At 49.8% G+C, this 11,860-nt stretch overlaps 1 protein-coding gene across 1 annotated transcript; it reads left to right on the forward strand.

The window, feature by feature from the left end:
- Positions 1-8,160: 8,160 nt before the first annotated feature.
- Positions 8,161-11,240, forward strand: DUSP1 (dual specificity phosphatase 1). Its single transcript, XM_026007082.1, has 4 exons — positions 8,161-8,779; positions 9,038-9,183; positions 9,517-9,736; positions 10,206-11,240. The coding sequence occupies exons 1-4, from the start codon at positions 8,413-8,415 to the stop codon at positions 10,574-10,576; spliced, it is 1,104 nt and encodes a 367-aa protein (XP_025862867.1). The 5' UTR covers positions 8,161-8,412; the 3' UTR covers positions 10,577-11,240.
- The last annotated feature ends 620 nt before the right edge of the window (positions 11,241-11,860 follow it).

Consider the following 11,860-nt stretch of genomic DNA (forward strand, 5'->3'; position numbering starts at 1 on the left):
TAAAAAAATAAAAATAAAATTTAAAATAAATCCAGTGGGCTAGTTGTGTTTTGTTACAGCAGCCCTAGCAGCCTACTACAGGCCCCTTGGAGGATCTCTTAGGCCAGAAGTGAGCAGTCTAGTCACAACTTCAGGACATGGTGAAGGATTTGTATGCTTTCCTACCCCTGACCCCAAGCAAGCCCAGCAAGTCCTGTTTCTTGCCTGCCTGAAGTTGGATGACTGAGCCAATGAATGCATTGGAAAGCTGGAGGTGTGACTTCATTCTCAATGGGTGGCCAAACCCATTGAGGTAAAAGCCAATGAATGAGTCATTTGTGCAATGTGGCTCAGTGAGTCAGGGAGGGCTAGGCAGAAAGCCCAAGTCTGGGGCATATTTTCTCTTCCCTTTCCTTTGGAACCTAGAACTGGCCCCCTAAAAGTCACCAACCCAAGAAATAAACAGTGAAATAGTGTAACACACCACCCCCATGACACACCCCCTGTGTGCTGGGGAAAGATAAGGACAAAGGACTAAAGAGAATGAGTATGAGGCATCCAGCTGAGCCACTTGCTTGCTGTGTGCCTTCGGATATGTTAGTTAACTTCTCTGGGCCTGTGTTCCTCTATTTCTTCACATGAGAGTGGTAGCAGGACCTGTCTGACAGGTTAGTGTCATGGCCATACAGGGAAATGAATATAAAGCACTTGGTAAGCACCAGGCCCAGCTCAAGTGCTCAACAGAGATTGGCAATGATTATCAATAATTGCCCCTAAATAATTTACCCACAAAGACAAAAGTGTGATCCACCAATCTTGAGTCTTCACCTATGACTCTGAACATACTCCAGACAACTTTCCCTTCCTTCTTTTAGGGAGGTTTGGAGTAGACCAACCATGATCTCATTTGCTCCCTCCAACGTTAATTAGTGTTTTCTAATTATGAAAAGGAAATTATGTCTCAATTCATACTCTGTCTAAAAGAAATTAACTAACAACAGAAAGGTGTCATTTCTCACTATGGCGTCAGTTCCCCTGGCAGCCCCGGGCGTGGCTTGGGGCTATGTTGGCAGACTGTGTCCTTGGTTCAGGGACAGGCCTGCCTGAGTCATAGAGGCCCTGCTACTTCCTGGTCCCTCTCCTGAGCTCCTGGACTCATCTTCATATGTTTGTTCAATTAACCTGCTTTGAGGTATATGCTGAGGGCCAAGAGAGGCAAGAAGCCACGTCCCTGCTCCCAAGCTAGTGGGAAAGACAGAAATGATCAGCCATGGACACTGTTCACACAGGCTGCTGGGGCTTCATCTGGCCTCACAGCAAATCTGAGAGCTGGTCTCTTGAGGTTACTGCTGTCCCATTTTTCAGGGGGAGGAAACTGAGGCTCCCAGAGGGAAGTGGTCAATAATCAAAGCCCACCTCTCAGAGGCATTTCATCCAGACATTTCTATTCTACATCAGTCCTTCTGTCTCCAGTTAGACATGCCTCCTTTGGGCATCTTTCCCTCATAACCTTCTCCTAGCTGAGTAGGGGTCCGGTTTTTGGCCTTCTCCATCTGTACCCCTAGCCCTTAGCACCTGGGTTGTACGTGTTTATTAACAAGTATGTCCCTGTCAGAATATTTGTTAATTGAATGCATGCAGTGTTTTAATTCCTGTCCATCTTAAACCTGTTACTATACTGTATTCTACTGGATATAAGAGGTCAGCAGTTTTAAGGCCCTTTCATTAATCTATGCACCATTAAAAAAGAAAAATGCTACCAATTAACTATGTCAACTAATTGTGATATGCCTCTGATTGTAAGTCACATTCCACTTTGAGGAAAGCTAAAATATAAAAAAAATGTGCCTTACACTCAATGAAACATATAAACAATTACTGCTTTTACTTATATTTATTTTTTTAAAGAGGGGGAGAGAGAGAGAGAGTAGAAGAGGGAAGACAGAGGGCAGAGAGCATGGGAAAATCTTAAGCAGGCTCCACGCCCAGGGTAGAGCCCAATCTCATGACCTTGAGATCATGACCTGAGCTGAAATCAAGATGTGGATGCTTAACTGACTGAGCCACCCATGCACCTCAACAATTACTGCTTTTAAACACATCCTAGGGTAAGAAGAGTTTATAAATATCCACATATTAATAATAAAGTTTACTAAACACTCTGTGTCAGGCATTATTCTAAAGTGCTTTTCATTCATGATCTCATATCAGAGGTTGGCAAACTTTTCCTATAAAAGGACAGAAGTAAACACCTTAAGCTTTGTGAAGCATAAAGTGTCACAACTACTCACCTCCCATCGCAGTGTGAAAGCAGCCACAGGGGATATGTAAACCAACAAGTGTGGGTATGTCCCAATAAAACTTTATTGATGAACAAGAGAATTTGAATCTCATGCAACTTTCAAGTGTCACACAGGGTATTATTCTTCTTTTGATTTTTCCCACAACCATTTAACATGTAAATACCATTCCCAGCTTGTGGGTAGTACCAAAAGAGGGAATGGGCTTGATTTGGGTCAGAGACTGTAGTTTACTGATCCCTGTCCCATATGCTCTTCATATTGGCCCCACAAGATGCTTTTTTTTTTTTAACACCTGATGCTTAATTTTATTTTTTTATTTTTTTAATGATGAACATTTAAAAAAATTTTTTACTTAAATTCAATTAATTAAAATAGGATGTACTATTAGTTTCAGAGATAGAGTTCAGTGATTCATCAGTCTTATGTAACACCCAGTGCTCACGAAATCATGTGCCCTCCTTAATGCCCATTCCCCAGTAACCCCATCTCCCCATCCCCTCCCCTCCAGCGTCCCTCAGTTTGTTTCCTATGATTAAGAGTCTTATATGGTTTGTCTCTGATTTTGTCTTGTTTTATTTTTCCTCTCTTCACCTATGATCCTCTGTTTTCTTACATTCCACATGAGTGAGAGCCTATAGATAATTGTCTTTCTCTGATGGACTTACTTTGCCTAGCATAATGTCCTCTAGTTCCATCTACATCCTTGCAAATAACAAGATTTCATTTTCTGATGGCTAAGTAATATTCCATTCTATGTGTATATACCACATCTTCTTTATCCATTTATCCATCTATCAATGGACATCTGGGCTCTTTCCATAATTTGGCTACTGTGGATATTAATGCTATAAACATTGGGGTGCAGGTGCCCCGTCACATCACTACATTTGTATCTTCGGGGTAAATACTCAGTGATGTAATTGCTGGATTCTAGGGTAGCTCTATTTTCACCTTTTTGAGGAACCTCTATACTGTTTTCCAGAGTGGCTGCACCAGCTTGCATTCTCACCAACAGTATAAGAGGGTTCCCCTTTCTCCACATCCTCTCCAGCATCTGTTATTTCCTGACTTGTTCATTTTAGCCATTCTGAATGTGTGAGGTGGTACAAGATGCTATTATCCTCATTTTACACATGAGGAAACAGTCTTTGAGAGGTAAAGTAACTTGCCCAAGGATACACAGCTGATAAGTGGTCAAGCTGGGATTCTAACCCAGGCAGTCTAACTCTGTAACTTGTCTTTAACAAGCTACCCTAAATAAGGTGAATATGGTTGACCCTAAATATGGTTGCCTTCTAATGTTTTTAACTTTTTGCTCCATTACAACAGTTCCACATTCATGTTGAAAATGCAAATCACAGAGTTATAAGGAAGAAAATGAAAGTAACCCCACCCTCCAAAGATAAATGCTTATGGGTTTTGAACACACAGCTCTCACAATGCTGACTAAAGTTAGAATGTTCTGAACACTGTGTGACTTTGGGTAGATTGCCTAATCTTTCTGAGCCCTTGTCTCTCAAAGGAGGGGGCTGAGGCAGAAGATGGAGCTCTGCAGGCCCTCTCAAGCCTGACCCTGGTATTTGTTTGTCGGGATTGTGCAAGAGGAGCTGGCTCTGTCCTAACTGTCTGGGCATGGAGGGTGAAGTCACCCCTTGCCAGCCCCTCAAGATGGGTCAAGTGGTCCCCACCTGTGACTCACCCAACTCCCAAGTTGACTTGGAGCCACTTGGGAGTGACTTTGGGCAGTAGGGACACCAAGGCCTGACTCAGGGGTCCTCAGAGGTTCAGGGTCCCTCTGGGACAGTTGCCAGGGACCCTTCTGCCCAGTGAGCAGAGCTCCAGGCAAGCAGGGACTCAGAGACTTCAGCCAGCACTGCCTGGAATGGGACCTGCACAGGCAGAGGCCTTAATAGAGTGGTTCCTATGGCAGGAGGCTTGGGCCCCGCTCTGTCTCTCAGTGAGACAGAGCCAGGCTTTGGATCTGTGTCTGATGATTACTAGCTGTATAATCATGTGCTTGGGCGCATTCCCTCTCTGAGCCTGTTTCCTTGCCTATAAAATGGGGAGAACCACCACCACACAGGGCCACTGATTAGTTCTTTGGGTGATACTGTAATGCAGGGGGCACAGGGGAGATGCTTAATAAATGACCATTCCTGACCCTTTCTCTTTGTATACTTTTCAATGGTATGCTTTTTTTTTTTTTTAAGATTTTTAAATTTTTATTTATTCATGAGAGACAGAGAGAGAGAGAGAGAGAGAGGCAGAGACACAGGCAGAGGGAGAAGCAGGTTCCATGCAGGGAGCCCGACGTGAGACTCGATCCCAGGTCTCCAGGATCACGCCCTGAACTGAAGGCGGCGCTAAACCGCTGAGCCACCCGGGCTGCCCCTGGTATGCTTTTAAAGCGTTCTGCCACAATGCCACAGATTACAAACCTACCATATGCCATGGCTTCATCCCAGGTAGTAGGGTGTGGAGGTCCAAAGATGAGAAAAACAATCCCTGCCCTCCAGTAACTCAGGGAGGGTGAGATAAGGATCAAAGACACTTTTACATAATCGGAATGTTTGGCCAAAGTCCTCCAGGACCGAAAGGCAGGAGAAGTTGGAGAAACCAGGGAAGGCTCCATGGAGATGCCACTTTGGCTGGGTCTTGGAGGATCAGAAAGATATGGCTGAGCCCAGAGGGGACAGCATCCTGGTGGGGGCGGGGGGAGCAGTGTGAGCAAAGGTATGGGGGTGAGCACGCAGGCTCATGGAGTTTGCTGAGAGAGTAAGAGAGTTCAATGACGGTACTGTGGGGCTGGGCAGGAGGGATGGGGGAGGCCGGGGTGGTATACTTTGGGTCTGGTGGGAAAGGAGTCATGGAGGGTACTGAGTGAAGGCAGGAGCTGCCATACTGCACTGTTAAAGGCCTGTGGATTCTGAAAGACAACATGACCTGCAGAAGCCAGCTCCCCTTCCTGAGAGCACCCATTCTGGGTGTGACCCACCCAGGCCTCTCTCACACATATTCTTACTTAGTTCTAGATGGATAGGATTCCAAATTAACAAATGGGGAAACCAAAGCTCACATATGTTAAGCTGCTTGCCCAAGCTCGCAGAGTAGACAGTGAGCTGGGGCCACTTTCTGACTGTAATCTGTGAGAGTGCCACCCTTTCTCCTGTGACCCCAGGACAGATCCAAAATCCAGTCTGAGGGAAGGATTTGGACAGGGCTTGTAGGGTAATGCCATCCCTGGCTACATGGAGTCCCTCACGGTCCCAGGGTACTTGTCATTCCTGCCATCACAGGAAGAAGAGTGGAGGCTCAGCAAGGGGAAGTGACTTTACTCAAGGCCACACATTGAGGGTGGGGAGTCCAGGCCAGGCCTTCTGAGTTCAAACCTTCCCTACTACCTCCCGCTGCCTCTGGGTTTAATTTTAAGCACATCTTAAATTGGAAAGAGCCCAGGTCAGAAAGGCACAGTTCTCTCCCAACTTGTATCCACTGATTGATTCATGCTCTTCATGCCTCTCTGCCCGCCAGGCCCACATTTTCAGTCCTATTCCCATCACCATAGACCAGATTACGTTAGGCCTCTCTCTGACTCAAACTTTAGCCAGCAGCAGCGTCTCCACTACCTAGACTGGGGTCTTCAGTGGCTACACCCTGACCACCACACCCCCTGATCCAAGCCATTGTGTTAGTTGGTGTCAAGGAGAGACCTCTTCCTGAACTGAGCCTCTGTCCCATCCCAACCACACCTACCAGTGCCTTGATGCCAGACCCTTAAACACCCAGTGGCATGAGGATATAAGAACTGCTTGCTGCGAAGGGGAAAACCAAGAGATTTAGTGAATCATAATGGGAAGGGGTAGGGTAAGGTCTGGGTTCCTTCCACTTACCATCTCTCACTTGGGCCTCAAACCCTCCATAAAGTAGGCAGTTTCAAACCCATTCTACAGATGTTGATTTTAGAGGCTCAGTAAGGAAAGAGATTAGCCTGCCATCACCCAGAAACAAAATAACAGCATGGGGGGGGGGGGGGGGAGCAAACAATGCGCTTTCCAGAAAAGAATAAAGAGGAAAACCCCACAGAGCTCAGCAGACACCTGACTCCAGGACCAGACTGTGCCACCACCACTATACTAGATGTGTAAAAAAAAAAAAAAAATTTTTTTTAATGTGGGTAGGGAAGATATAATGAATGCACTTGGTTTAAAAAAATGGGGGCAGATAAAGTTGGTATGCTGTGAAAAGTCAGCAGCTGTAACTAACATTTTATGATTCAATGCAAAAAATATGTTGAGTTCCTCAGCTGAGTAAGTAGTATAAACAAAGATTTTTTTTTTTCTTTTTAAAGATACAGGGAGAGTGTTTCCATTATCTGGAGGACCTTTTTGCAGTCCTTAATGTTCACCTAAAGGTAGAAAACGCCCTTAAGAAAAAGCACTCAATCCTGAACTTTATTCTAGAATGTAGGCAGAAAGTTTGAGCATGTCTGAACACAGAAGCTAAACAAGGCAAATGCAGAAGTTGCGCTGGTGATACAGTCCCCAAATCAACGACACAGGGTCCTTGAAATCCCCATCCCATCCCCCCTGTCCGCGGGGAGGGGAAGAAGCCGCAGAATGTTCTTGACTCTGCACCCTGGCCGGATGGCGCAATATTTATGTTTGTGCACCTAGCACGTCGGCGCCGCCCTCCCCCGCCCAGGCGGCCCTCCCTCGGACTCCGCGCGCGTGTGGCCGCGCGGGGTCTTCCCAAACGTCAGCCACGGACTCCTAAAGCCACGTAGGACTGGATTTCGAATCCAACCCACATAGATGGCGAGAGTCAGGGCGTGGGGATCCAAGCCCCTGAGGCCAGCGCACAGTAGACATCCACACAGTATTTATGGAATAGAGATGGAGCAGCTCAACCGGTCTTTAAGCGAACGTGGCCAGAAACATGCCCGGTGACCCCTGGAGGGCGCTGTCGAGCCACGCCGGGGGAGGGTGTCGCCTCCTCTAACGCGGAACCCCGCCGTCCACGACGGCACCTTCAGCCCCGACATTGGCGACTTCATTCCCCTTAACCGCCTTTCTCGGCTCAAAGTCCTATAGGAACGACATGATTAGGGGTCACTTACCCCAGCGGGGTTCGACTGGACGGCATTTTACTTGTTAAATGTTTTTCTTAAGTAGCAGGAGAGCAAGTCTGGGAAACGAGAGAACACTCCCCTGAACCTCACCCCGACTCACCTCGGTTGTCCTTAACAGGAACATCCCGTGGGCAAACGTATTACAGTTTCTCCCACCCTCATCTCAGGTTCCTCTCTGTCCCCCCACCCCCAGCATTGTGACACCGGGTTAACTAAATCGCTTCTGGGGAGCCTGATTTTCCGCGCCTACGGGTGACGAGGAAATGAGCGAAAGGGGGCACACGTGCATGCAAAAGCGCAGGAAGCCCCTTCCCGCTCGGGGCGGCGGCGGAGGGGGCCGCGAGGGGCGCGGGCGGGGCCGGGGGGGGGGGGGGAGGCCGCGGGCTGCCGCCCGCTCCCCCAGCCAGCCGCTCGGATCCCGGAGGCCAGCTCTTGGCTGGCAGCGCGCCCGCCACCTCTGCTCCCCTTGGGCCGGGAGACCGGCGCAGGCCGGATCCTCGGAGACCCGGCAGGCGCAGGCCGGACGGCCGGACCGGGGCGCGAGCCAGCCGGCAGCCAGCGGATCCCGCTCCGAGGCCGATGACGTCTTCGCCTCTGGCTCCGCCGGCGCCAAGCCGGGCAGGGCGGGTGACGTCACCGCGGGCCACGTGACCGCCATTCAAACAAACAACTCCCCTCCCCCTGCGCGCCCGCCCCGCCCCGCCCCGCCCCGCCCCGCCCCCAGAGAGGCCCCATATAAACGCGTCCCCCCGGGCCGAGCTCGCTGCGAAGGACGCTGGGCTGTGCGGAGTGTGGCTGGGCCGGAGGGGCAGTCGGGGAGCAGCAAGGAAGCCGAGGCGGCCGAGGGCCCCGCACGACGCCCCCTCGCGCAGTCTTAGGGCAGTTTGGGGTCCGGCACAGAGAGAAGCAGGGTCGGGCTTTTCCTCGAAAGCCTCTGCCCTGCCCCTGGCTTCCGAGGACAGAGCCCCGCGGACAGGCACGCTGGGGGCGCTAGGGCCGGTCATGGTCATGGAAGTGGGCTCCCTGGACGCCGGAGGCCTGCGGACGCTGCTTCGGGAGCGCGCGGCGCAGTGCCTGCTGCTGGACTGCCGCTCCTTCTTCGCTTTCAACGCGGGCCACATCGCCGGCTCCGTCAACGTGCGCTTCAGCACCATCGTGCGGCGCCGGGCCAAGGGCGCCATGGGCCTGGAGCACATCGTGCCCAACGCCGAGCTGCGCGGCCGCCTGCTGGCCGGCGCCTACCACGCCGTGGTGCTGCTGGACGAGCGCAGCGCCGCCCTGGACGGCGCCAAGCGCGACGGCACCCTGGCCCTGGCCGCGGGCGCGCTCTGCCGCGAGGCGCGCGCCGCGCAAGTCTTCTTCCTCAAAGGTACGCCCCCCGGAGGCGCCGCGCCCCTCGCCGGCCTTGCGGGCCCCAGCCCTGCGGGCCGCTCCGCCTGGAGCGCGCGGGCGCGCGAGCCCTGTTGCGGGGACTTGTCCTTGGCTTTGTTCCGCTTTAAGAACAAAGACTTGCCTGGGCCTCTCCGGGGTAAAACTTGAGCCCGGGTGGGTGGGTGGGGGTGTTGGATGAAGGTGCCCTGTCCCCGAGGATGCTAATGGAAACGACTGTGTCTCTTTGTCTTCCCAGGAGGCTATGAAGCTTTCTCAGCTTCCTGCCCGGAGCTGTGCAGCAAACAGTCGACCCCCATGGGGCTCAGCCTTCCTCTGAGTACTAGCGTCCCTGACAGCACCGAATCCGGGTGCAGTTCTTGCAGCACCCCACTCTATGACCAGGTTAGTAGGGGACCGTGCCACAGGGGGTAAAGAACAGCTGGAAGAGCGGTGCTAGGGACAATATACAAAGTAACTTGCTGGTTTGTAAGGGACGGGACACAGGGCTAGTAGTTTATCCCGCGGTTAAGCGGTCTGATGGAGCGGAGTCTAACTGCTGGCACTACAGAAATGAACTTGAGGCAAATGGATTTAGCCCCCTACTTGTTTATGCTCCAACAACAGGGCTGAATTCACCCGTTATCTGAAACTGACTTTTCCAGCGGGGAGTTTTTGTGGGTGTGGGCATTGGCTTTGAGCAAAGCTTGACCAGTGTTGGATATTTCTGGATTTCAGGGTGGCCCGGTGGAGATCCTCCCCTTTCTGTACCTGGGCAGTGCCTATCATGCTTCCCGCAAAGACATGCTGGACGCCTTGGGCATCACTGCCTTGATCAACGTCTCAGCCAATTGTCCCAATCATTTTGAGGGTCACTACCAGTACAAGAGCATCCCTGTGGAAGACAACCATAAGGCGGACATCAGCTCCTGGTTCAACGAGGCTATTGACTTCATAGGTAAATGGACAGATGCCTGGGACTTCTGCCTTGCTTCCACATTTTAGTCACTGAGCCCAACTCTGTGGCAAGGACTTAAATGACATCCGCCTGAGCTTTCTCCATGCATTCAATAAGTTGGTGCAGGCAGCGTCCCTGCAAAGTCCCATTTAACAAATTAGCAAACAGGCTCAAAGTTTTTTTTGTTTTTTGTTTTTTTTGTTTTTTTTGTTTTTTTTTGAGGCTCAGAAAGTTTGAACCGACTTATCGTCCAGGATCACTTCTGCTTTGTGGAGATGCCTGGTCTTGGTTTAAATCCCGTGCTATTTTTTGCACATGCCTTCCTTGCCTCCACAGAGCACTTGTGTGTTGGCTTGGGGTGATGTTGTGGTTCTCTGGACAGGACACACATAATTCTTAGGCACCCTCTGCCTGGGGTTGGGGTTGTACCCCTAAGCTCTTGAGTAACCAGCCATGCTTTGTTTTCCAGACTCCATCAAGAATGCTGGAGGAAGGGTGTTTGTCCACTGCCAGGCAGGCATTTCCCGATCAGCCACCATCTGCCTCGCTTACCTCATGAGGACTAATCGAGTCAAGCTGGATGAGGCCTTTGAGTTTGTGAAGCAGAGAAGAAGCATCATTTCCCCCAACTTCAGCTTCATGGGCCAACTGCTGCAGTTTGAGTCCCAAGTCCTGGCTCCACACTGCTCAGCAGAGGCTGGGAGCCCTGCCATGGCTGTGCTGGACCGCAGCACCTCCACCACTACCGTCTTCAACTTCCCTGTCTCCATCCCCGTCCACTCCACGAACAGTGCGTTGAGCTACCTGCAGAGCCCCATTACGACCTCTCCCAGCTGCTGAAAGGCCACGGGAGGTGATCTCCAATCCTGCTGGGACTCTAGGCTCCTTGAGGAGAAATGCAGTAACTCTGGGGAGGGGCTTCTGAGGGCTGGTCCTTATTTATTTAATTTCACCCCGAGTTCCACTGGGTTCCTAAGCAGTCATAGTGATGATGTAGCATCAAGATGTTTGCTGAACTCAGCACATTTGGGACCAATATATAGTGGGTACATCAAGTCCCTCTGACAAAAAGGGGCAGAAAAGAAAGGACTCATTGTATGAGCCAGTTTCTTTTTGCTTGCTCCTGTTTTTTGTAGGAACTCTACATGCTTGACATACCTACCAGTATTATCATTCCTGACGACACATACCTATGAGAATATACCTTATTTATTTTTGTGTAGGTGCTCTGCCTTCACAAATGTCCACGTCTACTCCTAGAAGAACCAAATACCTCAATTTTTTTGTGTTTGAGTACTGTAATATCCTGTAAATACATCCTAAGCAGGTTTGTGTTCAGCACTGATGGAAAGCACCAGTGTTGGGTTTTTTTTTTTTTTTTAGTTGTCAGCAGTTGTATGTTTATTTATGAACTGAAATAATATATTTCTTCTTTTAAGAAGACATTTTGTTACATAAGGACGACTTTTTTATACAACAGAATAAATTATGGCATTTCTATTAATCTCAATGCTTTATTTCTTGGGAAGCCCCAGCTAATCCCTCTCCCGTGAGTGAAACCATCTGGACAGGGGTCTCACAGATGTGTGTCTCAGGATCTGGTCTATGACTTGGTGGCCCTTCCAAGATGGCTGGGTAGCGCAGAGAGGTAGAAAAGTGTGATCTGTCATGGAAAACCAGTTACTGCAGCTGAACTCTTCATATCAGATCTGGGGTGTCCACCCATGTATTCCTACCATGTTACACAGGTAGCCCAAGAGTTCCAGAGCCAAAAAGGAATGACCACTTGCTTGGGTTGCCTTTTTTTTCTTTAACACTTTACCCAGGATAATATAAAAAGCCATCCTCTCTTTGCTGAACTATACTAGAATTAGGAGGCTGATGGATTTCCAAAACACCTGACATAAATGTGTTCCTGCTGTGTGTATGGTAGTATGTGCTACCTGTTCCCAAACAACTCTGCAAGACCCAAAAGCAGACATGCTGAGACCCAGCGTAGCTAAGTGACAATGGGGGGAATTGGGCCCAACATCCTGTTTTGTTCCCTAATTCTATGTGGCTTGCACTTTATCACTTGCTTCTCTCTCACGTGCTTTTTTTTTTTTTTTTTTTTTTTTGCCTTTG

The sequence above is a fragment of the Vulpes vulpes genome, chromosome 4 (assembly GCF_048418805.1).
Source record: "Vulpes vulpes isolate BD-2025 chromosome 4, VulVul3, whole genome shotgun sequence".
Taxonomy (NCBI): domain Eukaryota; kingdom Metazoa; phylum Chordata; class Mammalia; order Carnivora; family Canidae; genus Vulpes; species Vulpes vulpes.

Bases quoted from the DNA above. Each gene is read 5' to 3' on its own strand.
- DUSP1 (XM_026007082.1), top strand. From the start codon at position 8,413: ATGGTCATGGAAGTGGGCTCCCTGGACGCCGGAGGCCTGCGGACGCTG. The intron at 9,184-9,516 runs GTTAGTAGGGGA...TCTGGATTTCAG, and splicing joins GCACCCCACTCTATGACCAG to GGTGGCCCGGTGGAGATCCT. The intron at 9,737-10,205 runs GTAAATGGACAG...TTTGTTTTCCAG, and splicing joins CGAGGCTATTGACTTCATAG to ACTCCATCAAGAATGCTGGA.